Below are 22,983 nucleotides of genomic sequence, written 5' to 3'. Positions count from 1 at the left end.
TGGGCCCTGCCAACTCTGTTATATTTACTGAGCACTCAAGGTTCTCCAGTCAACCCCTATATTACTCTCTGAAATTAAATTATGAAATAGTAAATATTCCCACTACACAAGTTTTTTTTAAAGTATACTCTCAGTTGCCAAACACTTCCCATTTGGTCTGGGTTCTGTTTGCCTTTCAAATCCTCTAAAAAATAGGCACTTTTATAAATGGAAAATTTATTAATTTCCATTTATAAATTTATTTAAAAATAAATTTGTGGATACTTTCTTTAAGGTGCACAAAGTCAAGTGAGAGCACGTTATTTTCTGTGCTGCTCAAACTAAGATACATATAAGGAGCATGGGGTTATCCAAGATAACACAATGCATCTTCCTGGAGGATATAATTAATACAACAATACCTGGAAAAGGAAAAAGATTTTTGTATTACAATTAATTATGGAATTAGAATGCACAGTTTATATCAGTCTTTATGATGAAACAGGATTAAACCATTTCAATGTCATGACTGAAAGAAGTTTGAGAAGTTTTTGTTAGCAAAAAGCTCTGTGAAAAATGCAAAGCAGTATTCAAATATGTCATTACCATTTCCAGGCTTCAGAGTCCCTTTGCCTCCAAGAAGCCAAATAGTTTCAGGACTTATCTGCACAGAGTTTCATTTCCTCAGGGCTTCCTAGTAAGTGAAATTGTGTAAACTGAGAGAGGTGTGTTAATGATAAGGTATGCATTCTCCCAAAGAAAATATTCTTAGAGGTTTTCCGAAAAGGCCTTTCTCGCACTCAAAGCCTCTGCTCTGTCAAAAGGCAGAATTCTGAGCTCTAACAGTCCTCATGAAGGAATGCCAGAGCTTCGAAAATCTCAAGTCAATCACAACAAAGCTCCCAATATATGGCTGGACCCGATTACTGTAACCAGTCTCCTGTGATATTTCTTTTGCTCTAATTTTCTACTGATCCGGTGTTACTTTAGTTTGATATTTCAAGTGTCCTCCTAACTGCTATCTTATCTGCTTTAAAGGTATTTTATTACTTCAGTAAACTAGGCCAATATCAGTAACAGATTCTATGAACAAAGCCAACATCTATGTATTTTATTAGCAGGCCTGGAGCAAAGAAACTACAATTCCATTCCCATTTCCTTTTATAATTCAAACTAAGATGTCTTAAACGTGCCGGCGTGCCTCACTGTGCCTAGCAGTAGATGGTCGGGAAATGATTTCTGAATTGGATTCACCTTCCAGTTTTCTTTGAAGTCAATTATTATTATATTTCAGCTGAATCTAGTCACTTGCATCTCTTTTATGTCACCTCCCTCTAAAGGGTTTTCCCAGTGCAGCAACATCGGGGTTGATTCACACACTGGATCTGTTGCACACACTTCTGAAACATCATTTCTGCAACTCGGTAACAGGAGCTAACACTTAGAGGACTTTTTCTGCGCCAGGTCCTGTTCTAAGCCTGTATTACTTAAAATCCATGTATTAACTCACGTACTCCTCAAAATACTCTCAGAGGCAGGTATTATTCCTATTTTACAGATGGGTTAAGTAACTTGCCCATGGTCACACAGCAGCCTATGCTGTTCTATAGTGCCTTTCTCATGTTCAATTTAATGTCAGTTCATGTGACGGCTCCCCAAATGCCAATGTATGCTTACATTCTCAGTATTAGTTCTCACAGAAAAATACGCTATTATGAAAGCAAATGACGTACTTTAAAGCTTTGAAGTGTTACATCAAATAGCTTATTAAAGAGAAAAAACGACTTAACATATCTCTACTAATAAAGGATCAAAATGACAGATAACACAGTTTAATCCTTATTCTCTTCTAATAGCAATGATTTGGAAAATGAAATCTATTTTTCTGGAACAATGATGGCATTCTTTCCACAACTCTGAAGGAACTCTCCCTACTGCCAGATGAAATAAAAGTGAAGTGCAAGTCCTTTGCCTGGGGACGTTTTAACCTTATTTCTTCTTACTTCATTATACAGAGACAGCCAATCTGAATTGCTGATTGTCCAAATACTGTTGGTATAGAATGCCATATTTCGGGCTTCAGACTATTTTCCTTCAGTTCTCTGCTTTCACAGTGAAATACATGTACTTCAGGTATAATCTTTGCTGAGTTCTAAAATTTTCGGCAGGTGGAAAAACGGTAGAAAGGGAAACTTACCCTCCACGTATTTCAGTTTGGAAACTGAAGTTCAGAGAAAGTCATAAAAATTCAATTTAAGAAAGATTTATTGATTGCCTAGAGTGTGCATGGTACTCTATTAGACAATGAAATTCAGGCACAAAACAGACACAGGATCCCTGGCCTCAGGTACCTTATGATCTAAATTCGTTTAATACAGATTAGAAACAGACAAGATACATGTCAATGCTCACTTCCTAGAATCGACATTCAAGCACAGTAATTTAAGTAATCCAAAACAGCATCTAATCCTAAATTCATTAATAAAATGTATTTGGCCTTGACATCCACAGCACTTCAAACAAGGTCATTAAGTTCCACTGCAGATAAAGTCACAAAGACGCAAACACACGGAAACCCTTAAGAGGATTATTAATGACTTTTGTTATCCTGGATCTTCTGTTTTCTCCTTATTATTGTTCGAAGCCTCCGCAACACCAGTTTATCAGACAGAAGCATGTCATCTTGTTGTTCTAGATAATCCAGTAAATTTTCGGTCCATTCCAGTGCAGCTTTGTGGCTGATATGCTTCTCTGGGTTCAGCTCTGTTTTTCTAGTCTTCCTGGAAGGCTTGTGCTCAGCAGGCTTGGCCTGGTCCTCAGCACCTTCACTGTCGGTTAGCACCTGGCAGTTTGAGTCATTACTCCGAGAGTCAAACCACTGATCAATATTCTCAAGGTCAACATGTTCACAGTCTTCTGTATTCTGTAAAACTGTTGCTAAGTTAGCTGCTAAAATGGCTCCTTCATCAATATTCATGCCTGAATTCTCTTCATTGCCAGGGAAAAGTTTTTTCCATGCTTTGGTTATGGCACTTGATTTTACCATGTTCCAAGCTCTTGACACTTCATAAATTGCATCTAACACTGTCAAGTTCTTCCAGAACATTCTGGGGTCAATTCCTTCATCCATGTACTTCTGGAGAAGTCCTGCTCGGTAGTATCTTTTTACTGTGGCTAGAACTCCTTGGCTCATAGGTTGAATGAGACTTGTGACATTTGGTGGTAGATATTTCACAGTTATTCTGCCATCATCTGAACTCAACAGTTCCTCATTTGGATGTGCTGGGGGAAAATCCAAAAGGAGCACTGCTTTTTCTAGAAGCCCCTTGGATTTCAAATGCTTCTGTACCTGTGGCACAAAGTACTTTTCAAACCACTGTCTGAAAACAGAATGTTCTATCCATGCACTTTTTTGACTGAAATAAGTGACAGGAAGGTTTGAAAGGTCAGCTCCTTTGAACGCACGAGGTTTTTTTGCTTTTCCCACAACACAAAGATTAAGTTTGTGTAAACCTGTGGCATTTGCACAACACATAATAATGATTCTCTCTCTGCTTGACCTATACCCAGAAGTACTCCGCTCAGTTTCAAGAGCTAATGTCCTTGACGGTAGACATTTCCAGAACAATCCAGTTTGATCAGCACCATAAATTTGTTCTGGTTGTAGATTCTCTCTCTCAACGAATTCCTGAAAGTTACCACAAAACTCACTGGCAGCAGTTTCATCTCCTTTCAGTTTTGTTCCTTTACCAGCAGCCTTTGGAATACCATGGCGCTGCTTAAATCGAGTCAGCCAGCCAGACGACGCGTTAAAATCACCTTCCATCCCCAGAGCGTCAAAAAAGAACTTGGCTTGTTTTGCACAAATCGTTCCAGACACCGGAATCCCATCTGTTTTCTGTTGGTTAAACCACTCTATCATAACTCTATCAAGTTCCTCATATGTTGATGACTTCATAGATTTACGTTTGGATACCCCACTTGTAGGATCTGAACTGTTCGCATAGTTTATTATCCTTTCTTTGTTTTTTTTAATATCACGCACTGTGGATTCACCAATTCCGTACACCACAGAAAGTTTTTTGAAAGAGATGCCTTCCTCAAGTTTCTTAATAATGTCAAGCTTGTCCTTAATTGTCAACACCACACGCTTTCGTTTCCCCAACATTGTATCTAACGATTACCAGAACAAGATATTTAACAACTTAGGGTTGGACACAATGAGACTAGAAAATGGGGTTTTAAGATCCCTTTCCTACCCCCCCCTAGGACCTAGATGGGCAGTGTGCTGGCCAGTTTCCAGACAAGGCCTACATGACCCTCTTCACTTTGCTGTTTTGAAACTTACAAACTTCAAACAACAAGGACTGGCTCCACTTAATCCTATCTTCTATCTTGCTTCCTCCTCCCTTAGTTTTAGACCTTTTCACGAATTGCCATCTCAGCGGCGATGACAACCAATATTGCACCAGCAAGGTCTCTAAAACAGTCCTATTACATACTTGATTCTTGCCATCCTTACGGGCGAAGCTCTATGTTAAAGGAACTAAGACTCTGGTGGGAGTATTTGGGGCAATGTGCTAGGGAACAAAGAGTTGGAAGACAGGGCTTGCAAACCGGATAGGAAAATACAACGGGAAAACTCGCCCCCTGACTGCTGTCCTTGTCAGGCAGTGCGCTGTATGGAATACTACTTCCCCAGGCAAGGGCTGCGACACGTTGGGCAAGTGAGTGGTTATGGAAATCGTAAGCAAGCAGGATAAGGCAAGCTGAACAGAAGGGAGCGGTGCAAATCAGGTGAAAGTGGACAGGCAGGAAACTGTGTACTTTAACAGGACACAAACCTCCACCTCATGTGTTTGGCAACTGAAAAGGAAAAAGGCGGACAAGAAGTGGTGTCACATGATTAAAGAAAGCATCAGAAAACTTCATTGGCAGAAATCAGGACTCATGGTAGAGGGTATGGGGCGGGGGAGGGCTCAGTGAAGATGTTACGATAATCCTGGTGAAAGATGATCCTCGATGGGCCAACAGAAGTAGTTCCTGTCGGGGGCTGTATAGGCAACCCGGAGCCTCCGAAACCTAAAGGAAGATACCAAAAACATTTTTCTTTCAGTATCAGGGTCTGTGGCATTATCCACATCTATCCTGCGACTGTGTTGAGAAAATTAACGCCTCCTAGGAATGTGATGGCTAAAACACGACACAGACTGCTCTTAGGCATTATCTAGAGTGTCAGGCATCGGGACCTGAATTGCCTACCTCCTGAAATTAAGAGGTCAGAGAGGAGCCGCGTTAGCGAGGGCCTCTCCCCGCGCGGCGAGCTCCGGAACGCCGGCCGTCTGTGCTCCCTGGGAGCCCGGATTCCTCCGTGCGCGCCAGCGACCAGGATGTCACCGCCGCAGCCAGCCAGCGAGCGGGCGGGCGCTTGGCCCAGGGGACGCCAGTCCGCGGGCCGGGGGCATCGCTCTCCGCCTGCCTTCGCGGCCGCCAGACCAACCTGAGAGCAAATGGAGTCTCCCGAGGGAGGCTGACACCGGCAGCGGCGACGGCGGCGGCGGCGGCAGGCAGCGATCGTCGCCGCCGGAGCCGGAAGGCGGGGGATTAGGGGGCACGCGCGCGCCCCCGCAGGAACGTTGTGTCGGCGAGGGGGCGGGGCCTCCGCGGGCGAGCACGCGGCCCGGGGGCGGGGTCTCCGGCGAGCGGGCGCGAGGGGGCGGGCCCAGCCGCCGCGGAGTCTCTGGGCGCCGCGTGGGTTCTGCTGAGGGCCCGGCTGCTCCAACCTGCAGACTGCTTCGCCGGCCAGCAGGGGGCGGTACAAGCTCACCTTGTCTCAGCCCTTTTCCCAGGGTCCCGGTTCCGTGGGCAAGGCTTCCTCCGCTCTCAGGTGCAATAAAGATCGCACCTTCGGAGGGCTCGCGAGAAAGCTGCGCATCCTCAGGTGTCCCGAGCGGGATGCGAATGGGGCAGGGCGAGCGCACGTGGAGCGTGTTTACAAATAGCGGCCCCGGCGTCCGCGCCTCCCAGCGCCGGCTCCCGGGGATCCCCAGCCCGCCCGCCGCGGCACGACGAGCCGGAGCAAGGACCGCGAGCCAAGGTAGGAGCGAGCGGACGCGGCTCCTGGCCGAAGGCAGGGAGGCTGGCTCCCCGTGGGGATAGGGGGGGAAGAGGAGAGGACGTGCGGCTTACAGTCTGCAACACCCATCCGAGCGAGCCCTGGACAGGTGGGGCGCAGCGGAGGGCGGTCAAACTGGATATCGGGTCTCTCCTCCCCGGTGGGTTGCTCGAGGGTGAGTCACACTCTCCGTGGAAGCTGCTCTGTGCAGAGCTGCCTGTGCCCGAGTCTGTAGGTAGTAGTAAGAGAATTGCAGTTTGACAGAGGCTCCCTTGGTTTGTTTGAAACGGAGGTACAGTACGTTTCTATCTTGGCATTTTAAATGGAGGGAATGCGGGCACCTGTGCGCTAATTACCCTGCGGTGAACCGTGCCTTCTCCGCGTTCCCGGACTCGCTTCCCCGCTGGGCCCTCGGAGCCTTCCCTGGAGAAGGGAGCTCCGCCTTCCTCCGGTAGCACCTGTTTACCGAGGAAACGCTTTTCGTCTTTCCTTTATTACCTTTTCTTTTCTGTATACTTTGAAAAAATGGAGACGCCTTCAGTTAAGTTTCTCTAATTTCTGAACATAAATGTCTAACCTTTTTCGTTAACATAAAGTAGCGTAGTAATTCCTCATTTCTTTGCGAAGGCCACGTTGTTGCTACAATGTTTCAAAAGGGAACTGACCTGAGCATTCTTACTGCAGAAAAGAAGATGTTGATTTTAAGGCTTCTAATTATCTGACTTACTTGCCCAGACTGCTCAATTGCCTTCCTCAAAATCGTAGCTTTCCCCTGTCTGACGTGTTGGAGAATCTTTGATCTCCTAGATACACTGTAAAGTTCTAGTGGTTTTTGACAAATGTCTGCTTTTCCTGAAGGTAGATCTCCGCCCTCCCCCCCTCCACCCCCCCCCCCAAATCAACCACTCAGTCTTGGTTGACTATTTTGGATAAAGTGCAACTTCATGCTAGTTTTGTATCATTTTTTAAAGTTTGCCTCTATTCTCTGATAGTTGTAACAAGCGTGAAAACAGTTGTATCCGAGGTATGAAACGTTATTCATTCCTCAGAAGGGAAGAGAGCTGACATTTACTGACTGCCAATCAAAAGACACTGGCAGAAGTTGGCAGCCTGGTTTTCCCCCTACTGGGGTTACTGGTCCCATGATATTTAAATGAAATGAACTCTGCCTCTTACCTCCCTCCCCCACTATCTCTGGGGTTTAATTTTCTTCCAGACACCACTTGGATCCTTTCTGTTTCTGCTGAATTCTCCAGCTTGCTTGTGTCTTATCACTTAGAACTGTTCCCTTTTCATCACCTTGTGTAAGTTCAAATCTGGAACACAGCCCACATTCCTTGATTTCCTCAAAACACCACTTGGTAGGAGGCGGTTGTATTTAGCCGACTTTTAATAAGATTTTACCCAAGGGGACTTCCCCGGTGGCGCAGTGGATGGGAATCCGCCTGCCAATGCAGAGGACACGGGTTCGAGCCCTGGTCCGGGAAGATCCCACATGCCGCGGAGCAGCTAAGCCCGTGTGCTGCAACTACTGAGCCTGTGCTCTAGAGCCCGCGAGCCACAACTATTGAGCCTGCATGCCACAATTACTGAAGCCCGGGTGCCTAGAGCCCGTGCTCCGCAGCAAGAGAAGCCACTGCAATGAGAAGCCCACGCACCGTGGCGAGAAGTAGCCCCCGCTCACCGCAAGCAACGCAGCCAAAAATAAAATTAAATCTTAAAAAAAAAAAAAGACTTTACCCAAGACAACTTTACACGAGATCCTTTCCTCTAACAGACTTGTTCCTTTTTGTTGGGGGGAGGGGTCGCTAATTGCAGCAGATATACATTAGAGTACAAGGGGGGGGGGACCTTAAAATAGAATGTCTGTCAGCCTTGTTTTATTAAGAGCCTGGCTGGCCACAGGGAACTTCTTATTGCCATTTCTTTTCTTTGGGTCACGGTCTTGCTCCGTCTTGCTTTGCCGTCCTCTGCCTTCTCTCTCCAGCATTTTTCTCGAGGCCCCCTCTCTCCTTCCCTCTCAGCTGCTTGTGAAATCTTAAGATTCTTTTTCCTTTATTACGCAGAGTAATTTCGTATACTGTTCTGTTTTCTAGTTGTCCCTTACCATTCACTGTGGTTTATTCTCTAATCAGAAGACACTTCACTCCTTTGGAATTCTGCCACCAGTATTTGTTTCCTTCTACATATACACAGTCTCTCTTAATCCTTGTAATAATACTATGAGGCTGATGTTACCTCATTTATATACAGGGAAAAAAAAGTCTAAAGAAATGTATGAATCTATTAAATGTAGGTTGTAGAATGGAGTTTTATTTGGCTTTAAAACAACATTCTCTGCCCACGCTCTCACAATCGAAGTATTATTTAACTCAAAGACATGGAAAGAAGAAAGTATATCATGATCACTTTTTTGCAAAATTAAAGTTGCCATTTATTAAAATGGAACTTTTGACATTAACCTACCAGAAAGGCATTCTAGTTGTGAGAACCCTTCGAGTCTGCAACTATGTTCATCAGACATCATTTGATTTATTGGAATGTGAGTTTTCTTAAAATTACTCCAAATCACCTGAAAATGGCTTATCTTTCTCACCATTACAAGCTCTAAATTCCTTTTCTGCTGAGATAATATCAGTGCAAGTACATTATGTGCCTCATTTTCTGTGGTATCCTTTATTCATAATAGTTTTGTAGCAGAATAGAAAACCTCTAGGTAGAGTAAATTTTTAATTTTAAAGGAACTGCTTTTTTGCTTTTGGGGTTCCATTTAGTTTATCACTGACCATCATCTACTTGGAGATTTTTTGTTTGATACCTGAATTAGCTACTCCAATAAGCTTAGGAAGAGGACATGATAACATTATTCCATATGTATTAAACTGATTTAATATCAAATAGTATTTCTCTGTTAATAATTGAAAATTTTACTGCCAATGGAAAATCAGTGGTTTTCACAAAAAAGGTTTACTGTTACCTATTTTAAGGGACATAAAATGTAGAGGGGAATTTTCAGCTAAAATATAATTTTGGGGATGTGTTTTAGGGCAAATAAGCTGTGAAACAGTTGTGATCAGTAAAATGAAAGTTTGTACTTTGAAGTCTCTTTTAGCTGTAAAGTTATTTTACTTTATATTGTAGACAAAAGCTCAAATTATTCATTTTTAATATAAAAATTTTTCTTTTAAATGGTTAAAGGTAGGAACACTTTTCCTCTTAAATTTCTTGACACAAGTAAGAGATCAGATTACTCATTGGAAAGTCCCATTCCTTTAAAAACAAAAAAAAGTTAACGTGATGTGGAAAGATAGTGACGACTTATACTCGTGTCATAGTATCATATAGGTGCTCAGCAGGGGACTTTTAAACTTAATTTTGTTTTCCATGTTTCTTTGTTGGCTGGCAGTAGGTTTTCAGCTGACTGGCAGAATAAGTAAAGAGGAGAGAATGAGTTCCTGGAGGGTAGAAAAGATTTAATAGGGTTGGAAGAAGGAAAATTGCTAGTGGAAATGTTAAAGAAAAGTTAGAAAAACGTGTGGATATAAATTGAAGAAACCAGTGAATTGTTGATTGACGTCAGCAATGTGGGTGGGGAACTTGAGTGAACTTTACATACTACCCACCTGACCTTTCCAAACCTGCCCAGTTTCCAACTGTTCTCTAAAGGAGCCTGCAGTTCCATCAGGTGGGTCCAGTCAGGTTTACTGAGAGCCTGCGGTGCGTTACTCTCCCTGTTCCCGGCACTCATTCTTCTCCTTTAGCCTAAAAAGTCCTCTCCTTCTGCTGTTAATCTGTACATCTTTCAAATTCTAGTTTGTCCCCAAAGCTGCATTATTCAAGGTTCCTCAGACTTTATGGTTGAGTATCTCCTGGGATCCAACATCCAGATTCTGGGGTCCACCCCAGGGATGTAGCCCAGGAATCCTTATTTTCAGCAAGCATCCCAAGTGATTCTAATATGCTAAAGGTTGAAAACTTTATACATTGACAATCACTGTGAATGAGATTCTTCTCTTAAATCATATTCTTTTGGGAGGGTTTTTCTTGTCTCTTCCCCTCCTCCCTTCTTAAATTATATATGATATTTGAAGGCAAATATGAAATCCAGAAAAACGAAAAGGAAAGCATACCAACATTCAGAGATAACTACTCTTAATAGTTTGGTGTGTATCCATGTTCTTTCTTGTATCAGTGTAACTGCTATAGATGTAACGGGTGTGATATTTATATGCGTATTTCAATAGGAACATGAAGTTATAATATACATAAAATTTTATACATGCTTTTATTAACAACATATTATAAATATTTTAGATGTTGTTGATTCCCATCAGCCAGACACCAGCAAGAACACACCCTTGCCAAATTAGGCTTACTACTGCAGCAAGGGAGATCCGCACCTTGGAAAACCACGGCGTGTCTCAAAAAGAAGGGTCAGGTGGAGCTTATTATCGGATTTGGATAAGGTGGTTTTTAGAGAAGTTTAAAGAAAGTGAAGGGTCTGTTCTGGGCTGCGTGCTGTCAAAAAGCAGAGGCAATTTGGCTGTTAGGTATCTTAATTTTTATCCAGGAAGCTAGAGGAACAGGCTAGAGTCATCATTGGAGAAGAAGCAGTAGTCGCTCCTGCTAACCAGAAGTGGGGGATGTTTGGTCATTTTTGTGGTGGCGCAGCATTCCGATTCTTTCCTGGTTAAATTTTCAGTTCAGGCAGGATTAGAGAGTGAGCTTGTTTTTTGTCTTGTTTCACTAGTCATGGAGAGTCCTCTTGCAATGTCTGAAATCAATTACATTCCTCAGGGTAACACCATGCCTACCTTGTTCAGAGCTTTCAACCCATACTCAAAGGGTCCAGGATCCAAAAAGTTTAAATAATAATCATTGATAAATGTAAATAATAATCATTAGCTCATTCAGCCTTGAAGCTATCCCTAATGCAACTGGCTAGTCATATTATGATGCAATTCAACCTTATGAGACTCCCTTAGGCTTGAAGGTGACAGTTATTAACACCTGCTGCAATGCTTCTAGATTGAAAAGACCTCATGATAGTGTTTCTGAAACTCAATTTGGATCCACTGTAGAAGTTTTCATCACCCAAAAAGAAATACCATACCATTAGTGGTCATTCCACATTCCCTCCAACACTCTCTCTTCTTCGTCAGCCCGGCAACCACTCATCTATATGGATTTGCCTAGTCTAGAGGTTTCATATAAATAGAATCATACAATATATGTCCATTGTGACTGGCTTCTTTCACTTGACAAAATGTCTGCAGGCTTCATCGTGTTGTAGCACGCATCACACGTCGTCTCCTTTCGTTGCTAGATAATTGCTATATGGATACACTATGTTTTATCCATCTGTTGCTGGTGAATTTCAGCTTCTTTCTCCGTCGCGAAAGAATTCGGAGACGAAGTGATTGGTAAGAACCAGATGTATTTAGAGAGAAACACAGTCCACTGACAGAGCGTGGGCCATCTCCGAAGGCAAGAGGCAAGAGGCCTCAAAATATGGTGTGGTTAGTTTTTCTGGGCTGGTAATTTCATAGGCTAATGAGTGGGAGGGTTATTCCAACTCTTTTGGGGAAGGGGCGGGGACTTCCAGGAAATGGGTCACCGCCCACTTTCTGGCCTTTTATGGGTAGCTTCAGGATTGTCATGGTGATGGTGGGTGTGTCATTTAGCGTGCTGATATATTACAATGAGCGTATAATGAGGCTCAAGGTCTGTTTTAAGTCAAATCTTCCACCGTCTTGGACCTAGTTGGTTCTCACTAGTTTTCGTCACGTACTGTGGCCGTGTCATTCTTTTCAAGGTCGTGCCCTGCCCCCTTCCCTCCTGTCTCACATCTGTCAGTTGATGGGCATTTAGATTGTTTCCACTGTTTGGCTATTACGCATGATGTTGCTGTGAATATGCATGCACAAGATTTTGTGTGGACAGAGGTGTTCATTTCCCTGGGGTATACAGCAGACTGGAATTGCTGGTTCATGTGATGACTATGTATAACCTTTTGAGGAGCTATTTTCTAAAGCCCTTTACAGTCTTACGCCGTGTGAGGACCCCGTCTTATTCAGTCCCGCTGCAACAAAATACCACAGCCCGGGCGGCTTATAAACAACAGGAATTTATTCCTCACAGTTCTGGAGGCTGGAAAGTCTAGAACCGTGGTGCCAGCAGATTCAGCGTGATGGCTCGCTAGGACCCACTTCCTGGTTGATAGATGCCTTCTTGCTGGGTCCCCACATGGTGGAAGGGGTGAGGGGTCTCTGTGGGTCTCTTTTATAAGAATCTGTTAATGAAGCCTCCACCCTCATGACCTAAGCACCTCCCCAAGGCCTCTCCACCTCATGCCATCACGTCGGGCATTAGGATTTCAACATATGAATTTTGGAGGGACGTGAACGTTCAGACCACAGCGGCTCCAGGGTCTCTGCGTCCTCACCCACACTTGTTATTATCTGTCTTTTTTTCTTTATAGCATCCCAGTGGGTGTGAAGTGGTATCCCATTGTCATTTTGCCTTTCATTTCCCTAATAGCTCACTGGAGCATGCTTGAGGTGCTTATTTACCATTTGCATATATTTTTTGGAACTGCATCTATTCAGATCCTTAACTCACTCTTTAATTAAGCCATAACAGAGTTACAATGTTAAGTGTCAGGTGTTCCAATTTACTGTTCCTCCACTGGCTTTCCTAGAGGCAAGACATAAGAATAAGAACCTTCTGAGGCGTATCTCTGTATTTAGCCCAGCTGATGTTGAAAATACTTCTCATGATATACTGTCACTTTACTTAAGGATTCATGTGATAAATTCTGGCTATCTTTAATGTCAGAAGAAAAGATTATGACATCCAGAAGAAATTTGGTTTCCTTTTATCTGACAGAAGAGCTAGTTATGTCCATTTCAGCACTGACAACACAAATCTGTCACCTTTGGTTTGTGCTGAATTTGCTGTAGCTAATTCCTTTTGAATTCCTGGTACTTTTCTTTTTCTTATCCATTGGTTGTGTTCTTTTTTAGCCTTAATGTTTTAGTGGTAACTCTCTTTTTATATTACAGTTACCTCAACCATTGTTTTAGAAGCAGGTAAACAATAAAATTAAGAGACCAGACAGGCAGTACATCTTAGTGATAAACCTTATGGGTTCTAGAAACACAGTCTCTTGATTTGTACATCTCACTGCCACCCACCAGCCCTGGAATCTCCAGCTGGTTTTATAGAATCTTTCACATATCAAAAATGGGAATAAAAATCATACAGATTTTGGTTTTGTTGTAAGGATGAACTGAAATAGAAATTGCTTTGCAAAGTACCACACTCTCCTAGTAAGTAAGTACTAGCTGTGATTTTATTATTTCCTACATCTTTTGACTAGAAGGAAACACTTGCATTCTCTCAACTTTTTAAGAAAACAGACTTTGAAAGGAACTAAAAGACAATAGTGCAAAAGGCCAAATTAATTCATACAGATATAATGATACTGTAGAGTATTTGCAAGAGTGGATTGTGTACCTGTGGTTGTCATTATAAGGGGAATTCACAAACCTACCTCAGGATTATTTATTAAAAATTCTCATCTCATTAATTCAAAACAGTTGCACATTTTCTTTCCTTGCTTTAATCCTAAATCACAGCATATTACGTATACTATGTTTGGGACAGATTTTTAGCCTGATTTTAGGTATCTGAAGGGAATAGTAAACATATAAAACATGGGTATGATGCAATTGACAGTCTTCAGATAGTCATCTTTTGGAAATATGTTTGAAATATACTTTATTATCTTTGTCCTCCTTTATAAGGTTTGAAAACCAAAATTGGAGAGAAATTTTTAAAAATGGAGAGAGGGAAGTCTAACTCTACTCCTCCTAGTTGCATTTATTGTATCTCTCAACCTAAACCCTGACACTGAAATTCTGAAAGGTGGTGGTAGGTGATAATTATCTCTTTTCCTTGGCTTTTCATATTTTTTCCTCCTTTGCTTTGTTTCATATATATATGTGTGTGTGTGTGTGTGTGTGTGTGTGTCTATATGTGTACACATATGTCATTTTATATATATGTATATGTGTAAGTATGTATATATTTTCCCCTACCCTTTTCTGTTTATAATTAAGCTTATAGATCTCACAAATTTCTGTTTTCCCCCTCTTCGTTTTACATTGTGTTATTTTCCTTTGGGGATATAATAGTGGAACTAGCTAGCAATTTGGAAAGTCCCTATCAACAGTGTGCTGAAATTGATGTGCAATTACGTGATTGCTTATTTAGGAGAAATTTATGGATTCATTAAATCCATCATTTTAATGCTGACTGGACTTTTAAAATTTCTCACTTCAATCGGTAGTTTGTTTCCAGTCGTGTTAAACAGAAACAAACAGAGTGATTTATTTAACAGTGATCTCTGTTACTACAACACAGGAATTAATTTTGCACTGACCTTGTTTGTTCTGAAGTTGTTGGAATTTTTTTTTGTAACCAGTAGGTGATTTTAATTTATCATTGCTACAGTCACTGAAGAGAAAGTTTTTAGTTTTATTTGTTTTCTGACATATCTTTTATATGCAGTATTGGGACTTTAACCAACCTCCCTCCCTTCCTCCCTCCCTCCTTCCTTCCCTTCCTTGCATTTTTTAACTTTTTACTTTTGAGCTGAAGGATTCTCTCCCTTTTGTGTACTTTGAGACTGTCTTTGATGTGCATGACTATGAAATTGATTTATCTCAGGCTGCAGTAGTTAATTGCTTGACCACTAGGTGTTTTACCATACTCCAGTGAAGGGGAACACACATTGTTATACATAAAATGGGGATTTAATAGCAATTCATATCTGTAAATAATCATTAAACTGTTACAGCTACAGTAATGTGAGATACTGTTACTGAACAGTTAGCTGCCACGTGAATACACGAGAATCCTGTAGTAATGCACCTTCCATCTTCCCCAGAAGTCCCTGATAGTCTAGCATATTATAACTCATGAATTTTAATGCTTTTACAATTATAAGTTATATCCATAAAAAATCCACTGTTTGCAGTAGTACATGGCACATGGTATTCTCTTAGTAATTATTTTATTGTTAAATAAATAAATACGTGACATCTTGAGTTTCTTTCTGTTTGTACATCTTTCCAGCAGTGGTTGGGCAAGTAATTTGACTTCTGAGTTTCAAATAGTTTTTCATTATAAAATGGGAATGATGGCATTTACATCCTAGGTTTTTTCATGTTGATTGAATGAGATATAATACAGGTAAAAATGCTTAGTCATTAATTTTTTAAAAAATCTCTTCTGCTTTAATTCTCAGTTGCTATTGGTTTACTATTTATATCTTGTAATTAGCAATGATGTTCATAATATGTCTTTACACTTAATCTTGTCACAGTTGGAAATCAGATGTGTTACAAAAAGAGGGATTTACTGATTGTAATTTAATGCATTTGTGAAAACATAGATCTCAGAGAAGCCTGGGTTTGAAACCTAGCTTTGTCCGTTGTTGGCTGTGCGAATCTGAACCTTTTCTTGAGTCTCAGTCTCTCATTTGATAAACGTGAATAATACCTATACTGTGGAATTGTTGCAGGAACTAAATGAGAGCATTGGTGAAACACTTTGGCAATAAACAAATGTTAGTGATTATTTCGTATACACCCTCACAAGTAAAAAACAACTTTTAATTCTAGTTCTGGGAATTATTCAGTTAAAAAGATGTTTGTTTTATTTGCTCATGACTTGTTTTTTCACTTTTCTGGATTTTTTTAAAGAATATGAAGCATGTTATTACAGTCTCTCAATGGGTCAGGCACTGTGCCAGCCACAGGTCATATATTTAAAAAAAATTTTTTTTCATTTCTTTTTGGCTGCGTTGGGTCTTCGTTGCTGCGCTCAGGCTTTCTCTAGTTGCTGTGAGCAGGGGCTACTCTTCGTTGCGGTGCGCGGGCTTCTCTTTGCGGTGGCTTCTCCTGTTGCAGAGCACGGGCTCTAGGTACACGGGCTTCAGTAGTTGTGGCACACAGGCTTCAGTAGTTGTGGCTCGCGGGCTCAGTAGTTGTGGCTCGCGGGCTCTAGAGCACAGGCTCAGTAGTTGTGGCGCACGGGCTTAGTTGCTCCACGGCATGTGGGATCTTCCCGGACCAGGGCTTGAACCCGTGTCCCCTGCCTTGGCAGGTGGATTCTTAACCACTGCGCCACCAGAGAAGTCCCTAAAAAAATTTTTTTAATAAAATTTATCAAACTGGATTCTTATTAAAAAAAAAAATCGAAAGTAATTGCTTCAAGAATTTTAACTTAACCTTTATTCAGAGTTAAGATTTGAAAAAGTTCAGTGGACTCTTCCTGATAGAGGTTGAAAGTGAAGAGCTCGGATATTAACGGCCACAAATGTATGTTCCCATGAGCACTACACTCCTTGTTTTTTTGTCTTAGAGATTTTATATGCTTGCACAATATAATTACAGAATATAATTTTATATTAATTTCTTACAGAAATATAAATCTTTGTTATTTTTCCAGTTGTCTTGAAATATAAATGGCATATAAACATTGCATAAGTTTAAAATACACATGATGATTTGATATAGGTAATATTGTAAAATGGTCACCACAGTAAGTTTAGTTACATCATCACCTCACATAGTTATAATCTTTTTTCTTGTGATGAGAACTTTTAAGATCTACTCTCGTAGCAGCTTTCCAATATGCAACAGTATTATTAACTATAGTCACCATGCTGTACATTATATCCCCAGGGCTTATTTATCTTACCCCTGGAAGTTTGTACCTTTTGACCACCTGTTTCCCTCATCCTGTACTTATTATTCTTGACTCGTTTTCCTCTTTCAGATCTCTGAACTTTTTTCTCCGAAATCCCTTCGAAATTATATGCGTGCTCATGCTTTTCAGTTCTTTGTCTGGTACGCTCGTGTGATCTCTATTTCATGTCCTCACTTTTAAATGAGTCCCAAAGCACTTCCAGGAGCCACCCAAGATTTATCACCACACATTTAATTCATTAATTGTGCAAATATCTGTGTTATGACGCTTATAAGGAAATTGAATATGATAATGCCCTATCCCTCAAGGAGTTCTCAATCTAGAAAGATAGGTTTGCAAACAATAGCAATGCCATGTGTAAATATTATACGAGTGGTTTAAACCAGACATATGTGCACAAAGGGACAACTCGTCAGGCATGCTAGTGACATTGGTGCTGGACATTGAAGTGTGGGTATTAGTTCCCTAAGTGGGAAGAGGAGACAAAGACATTTCTGGCAAATACAAGGTCATGAACAAAAAGGAAAATGTAAGCCTCACTTAATTTCTGGAATGACAGTGTGTTCGTTTCCTATTGCTGCTGTAACAAATTACCACCAATTGAGTGACTTAAAACAACATAATTTTATTATTTTACTGTTCAGGAGGTCAGAAGTCTGCCATCAGTTTCACTGGGTTAAAATCAAGGTCCTCCTTGCCCCTCGAGAGGCCAGCTGCCTTCCCTGGCTGTGGCTTCCTTCTCTCTCTCCAAGCCAGTCGCCCTGCACCTTCAAATCTCTCTGACTACAGTTGCTGTCTCCATCATCACAGCTCCTCCAACTCTGACCCTCCTGCCTTCTTATAAGGATGCTTGTGATTAGACCGGGCCCACCTTGAGATTAGATTTTGCGGGCTAATCTTCCCTTCTCAATTTGCACCTCAATTTGCATCTTAATTTGCATCTGCAAAATCCTTTTGCCCTGCAAGGTTACGTATTCGCAAGTTCTGGGCGTTAGGATGTGGACACGTTTGGGTGGTTCTTATCCAGCCTACCACGAGCAAGATGTTAGAGTTTAAGGTATAGGATGGAAATAAGGCTAGTACAGAATTTGATTTTGAAAAACCGTGAAGCCACGTTAAGGAGTTTGGAATTTCATCTGGACCTACAGTTTTTATTCTCATAAAAGGTTAAAAATGTTACAGTGGATGCTCGCTTCAGTGTGCACGCACTCAGAACCCAAATACAATTAAACGGGTGATCACAGTTCCCTCGAACCTCGTCTGTGGAGCCCTTAGACCTAAAGAGAATAAGCAGGAAAGGAACACAGTCAAACCTATTTCAGAAACGAAGGGGTGTAGTTGTACCGAAGGGAATGCTGATGAGGTCTGCATTTAAAATGTTTTCATTTTAAAAATGGCTGTGGGAACAGAGAGGAAATTGACTTGAAAAACTTTTATGAGGTAGAGAAAATAGGCTGTGATGATTTTCTAGGGAGGGATTAAAGAATCCAGAGGAGGCTGCAGCAGCCTTTGAGATGTTTATGAAAATGACCCTAATGTACACTTGCTACTGAAATTTTCTCCCACTTCGTGACTGATTTCTAGAGTCTACCTGAAACCAACTGTAACTTTCTGTTCAAACACGTTGCTTGCCAACTAATTAATTTCTTCTATTAGGGTTACCATATAATACGTAGTCCCAACTAGGACAATGATTTCTAGAACCATTTTTTTAAATATTTAAATCAAACTTACTTGTAAAACACTAAGGTAAAAATTTTGTTCCTTTAAAGCTTCCATTGTCAAAGGTACAATCGCTTAAGTAATACAGTTTCTTTCTTTTTTTTGGGGGGGGGGCGGGGGAGGCGCATGACTTGTGAGATCTTAGTTCCCTGACCAGGGATTGAATCCGGGCCCTTGGCAGTGAAAGCAAGGAGTCCTACCCACTGGACCACCAGGGAGTTCCCAAGTAATACAGTTTCTTAAATCAAAGGTGAAAAAGAATTCAAAATCACTTTTGAAGAGTGACAAAAAGCCTCAAGTTTCTTGGGGTTCTGGATTTATGCAGCAAATTTGTTTGAAGATTGAATCGACACTGGCAGTACCTCACTATTGTTTTCAGTGTGTGGGCATGATGGAGGAAAATTCAGCATGGGAGAAGAAGACAAGAAACCCCCCTTGGTGGACAGACATTTTTGATTGCTACTTAAGACTGTGGTGGTACAGAAAACCCCCTGGGGTTAGTGTGTTGCGGTGGTCCACATAGGCCGCCTCGGTCCCTATCTCATGAACTGGTCCATGGGACCTTGCGTTGGCGTTAATGTAGAGGGGGGTGAAAAGATCTTCCCAGTGCAAGGCAGACGTTTGGTGATTCTGGGTTCTTAAGATCCTGGTGGAGAGGGTCCTTCTGATACCCTGGCAGTAGCCTTTGCTGGTACCTCGCTTAACCTCAGCTTTCCCAGAACACTTTTAAGAGTGAACGGGGACCTTATTAATAATCACATTAAGTCAACAAGCATAAATCGAAACTTTACTCCAGGCAGACTGGAGTTTAAAGTACTGTAGTTATTAGGCACTGCTCCAGTGTCCTGGAAAACCAACTCTAGAATCATCTTGCATGCCTCTCTTACCTTGACCAGTATGGCACCTCTTTTGCCTCTTACGTAAAGTCAGTTATTCATCCTAGGAGTTCTTTCTACAAAATTCATGTGATTTATCCTTCACTACATAAATTCAAGACCTGTTCATCTCAGCTGGATTATTATTAACAGAGTCCATTTATGTATAAAGAGTCTCCTTCCCATCCTGGCACGTTCTTGTTAGACTTCCAGATGAATCTGGCACTAGTTTTCTCAAGCTTTTCATTCTACTTAAGAACCTACAGTAGTTCCTGATTCGCCTAGGTTTCTTTCTTTGCTATTTAAAACCCCGTGCTTTTCCCGCTGGTGTCTGTCTCCGTGCTCATTACACAGACCCACGTTAGATGCCCTCTCCTTCCCCTGCCGTCCTAATCAATGACTTCTGTATGAGTCAGCTCAACACTTGCCTTCTTGCAGCTCTAGCTGCAGTCGCTTCTGTCCATCCCATCTTTTCCTGTCTTCTAATTTTAGAATTTTCTCAACTACTAAGGGCACACATTTCAAATTTGATTATACAGTTTAGTGTACTGTATTTTCTAATTGAAGGATTAAGACTCAAGTGCCTCCAGGGGCCATGAGGTAATCGTAAACTGTGAAGCTGGCAGAATGACGAACAGTAGGTATTAAGTGTTTGTGTTGATTGCTAGCGATAGTAATTCCCACCTAGTACAGGTACATGGCCTTTCAAATCGCTCTGCAGGTGAGACAAAATGGTCAATCAGAACACCTTCACAAGATGTGCAACTGATGTCCTTAATATTTTTACATATACTTCATAGTTCAAGTGATACACCATTCCCCGTACCTCTCCTTAGCCATAATTCCTAGAATATTAATAGGTACACATTGTGCATTGTATAAGTGCTTGTGAAATTAAAAAGCTAATTATGGCTTTAGCAAGCTTGTTGGGAAAATAACTAAAACTTTTCAAAAGAAAATCCAGTATAAAATAAACTATGAGGATATATTGTACAGCACAGGGCATATAACCAATATTTCATAATAACTATAGATGGAGTATAACCTTTCAAATCGTGAATCACTGTGTTGTACACCTGAAACTTATATCATGTTGTAAATCAACTTTACCTCAATTTAAAAAAAAAAGCAAGTGTAGCTATTCTCTTGTTTCCCAGGTCTGGGGGATTACCGTGGGTATCCAGGGCTTCCTATTCCCAAGTCAGCCCTCTTGCCCAGTTCATCGTGGGCTGGGCCCTGATTTTCTCCTGCCCTGGAGAGTGGTGTAGTGGATCTGCTTTGGCTTCCGGGGGAGGAGGGAAAGATAGCGAGCAGTCTAGCCTCAGCCAAGGGGGCATGCTGAGAGTTAACATGGAAGCTGTAAAGAGAACTAGAAGAGGGGCCGCAGGCAAGCTAGTGAGGAAGCAGTAGAAGTGCAGGTCAACCAATGTGGCTTAAAAATGACCCATGGAATTGGGGTGTCTAAACTTCGGGTTGCATCAAAGAATGACGAGACCAATACTCAGTACCTGAAATAAAAAGACGGCTGAATTGTTGGTTACTGTGGTAAGGGAAAGCTATGCTGGGCAGGAAGTCCTTCTGAGCAGAGCAGATTGCTGTCTTACCCAGGAAGTGTGGAATTAGGATTGGTGGGCTTTCAGGAGGTGTTGACATCATCTGAAGGAGAGTGGTTATTCAAATAAGGCGGTTATCGACTGCTTGGCCCTCAGAGACATGTTTATTGGAGCATTCTTCACTGGCCGGAAGTGGTGGGTTGTCATTTATGGGTTGGCTTGCAAAACCAGGTGGTTTACTGAGGCATGCTGACGATTGAACAGGTTTAAGTTAGTTATTTTGGCTATTGGTTTCCATGGCTACAAAGAAATTGATCTTTTCCTAGGACTGTGGTCATTTTTTTTTTCCTGAAGTGGGATGGGAAGGTATCTAGAATTCAGAGCAGAGATGAGATCATCAGATTTAAACGGGACCTTTTTCAGGGAAATCTTTCAGAAAATACTTAGGAGAAGGTAAGAATAGGCCTGACCCCACAGAATGGGGCTGTTTGAACAAAGCAGATGAACAAACCAAAGAAAGACTTAGTTCCCCCTGTTTTCTAAGGCACCAAAGCCCATAGACTAGTCTTTCTCTGGTTATATGAGGACTCTAATACCCAGTAATGTTACTGAATAGTCTAGAGCAACGGTCAGTAAGCTTTATAAAGGATCAGGTGGTAAATATTTTAGGCTTTCGGGCCATGGGTTCTGTCTGTTGCAGCTACTCATCTCTTGCCTGGTACTGCCAAAGTAGCTGTATGCATCATGTGAACAGACGGGTGTGACCAGACGTCATCTAGGGTCGCTGCATTTGGCACACAGGCTAGTTAGCTGACCCTGGACTAGAACAGGGAATCTTCCAGGTGCATCTACCGTGAGGGATTCAAACACCAAAGTAACGGAACATTTCTGACTGCGAGAGAGTATATAAATGCTAAATAGTTGCTGACTGGCTAACTTCTGATATCCTGTCTGATTGGATGTCATTGATTCCAGGCCAGGTTGGGATTCTCATGGAGAAATAGCTGGGATAGGGCAGGAGCTGGAGTAAAGACTGTGCCCGAGTTTGGACCAAAAAAAGCCTCCACTGCCCCATTTCTAATGGGCCTCAGGTGGTTCATTCTATAGTTGCCACCCACTGCCACTACCCACCCTGATACTCGCTGGTGCCTGCTACATGGCTGACAGTATTATATCTACAGGTGCTGCCAACTGTTCTTCTGGCAACTGTTATATCTACTCCAGCTAAAGAGATTTTGTCCTTTGATAGCTCTGCCAGCTGGCATCGGAGGGCTTGGCTTTGAAGCGTTTTTAGCTTTACTGGAGGCTAGAGGGTAAACCTCGTCCTTTTAGCTTCCTTCATCAGGCTTCCCCAGGTCAAAGGGTGATTTTGAATGACAGTGTCCTAGGGGCCTTGACCATCCATTGTGAAGTAACCTTGGCACCTTCCTCCAGGGTGCCCAGGGATCGTCTTGAAAATAGGACATCCTTTGTCCTGCCATGGCGTTTCAGCATTTCTGGAAGTAGTCATCGAATTAGCCCACCATAGTGGACTGTTCAGAAAAGCGCTTTTTAAAATTCCTTGATTATCCTTTCTGGGGGAAAAACAGTAACTCATATAAGCAAATCTCTTGGCTATGGCTTGTATATCTTAAGGTTCTTTGTAAATCAGTACTCAGGGATGTACATGTGTGACAGTTCAGAGACCTTTCTGGAATTAATTGGACTCTGCTATCACTTTCATCCATTTGAGGGTCAGGAAAATATAATATTTCAGACTCCAGTTATAGATATATTCCATGGAGAAACAAACTTTGTTTATAGTGAAGAGAGTCTTCTGGTGCTTTTTGTTAAATGGCCTATTCAGGGTTTCTTTTTTGCAAGTGAAATCTAGTCATCACAGAAAAATAAGGATAAAAATTTGTTAGGTACAGTACTAATTTTACTTTATAATGGTATATAAAAAGTTATGGAGATTAGA

The 22,983-nt window shown here is 41.7% G+C and overlaps 2 protein-coding genes across 3 annotated transcripts in view; one reads left to right on the top strand and one right to left on the bottom strand.

Annotated features, from left to right (window-relative positions):
* Positions 1-2,226: 2,226 nt before the first annotated feature.
* Positions 2,227-5,613, bottom strand: TIGD2 (tigger transposable element derived 2). Of its 2 annotated transcripts, none has more exons than XM_082391728.1 (2): positions 5,242-5,613; positions 2,227-5,061 (listed from the first exon to the last, which is right to left on the bottom strand). In XM_082391728.1, the coding sequence occupies exon 2, from the start codon at positions 4,145-4,147 to the stop codon at positions 2,570-2,572; it is 1,578 nt and encodes a 525-aa protein (XP_082247854.1). In that variant the 5' UTR covers positions 4,148-5,061; positions 5,242-5,613; the 3' UTR covers positions 2,227-2,569. The 2 variants fall into 2 exon arrangements, with proteins under 2 accessions (XP_082247854.1, XP_082247855.1); XM_082391729.1 differs by having other exon boundaries at positions 5,480-5,602.
* A 360-nt stretch (positions 5,614-5,973) lies between these two features.
* FAM13A (family with sequence similarity 13 member A) overlaps positions 5,974-22,983 on the top strand; it is a 365,856-nt gene continuing 348,846 nt past the window's right edge. Inside the window, exon 1 of the mRNA XM_082391636.1 lies at positions 5,974-6,076. The gene's annotated coding sequence lies outside the window, so the exon portion shown is untranslated. The remainder of the gene's footprint in view (positions 6,077-22,983) is intronic.

The sequence above is a fragment of the Balaenoptera borealis genome, assembly GCF_965194805.1.
Source record: "Balaenoptera borealis genome assembly, chromosome: 4".
Lineage (NCBI taxonomy): Eukaryota > Metazoa > Chordata > Mammalia > Artiodactyla > Balaenopteridae > Balaenoptera > Balaenoptera borealis.
Note: the sequence above shows the minus strand (reverse complement) of the source record. Positions and strands in the feature narration are given on the sequence as shown.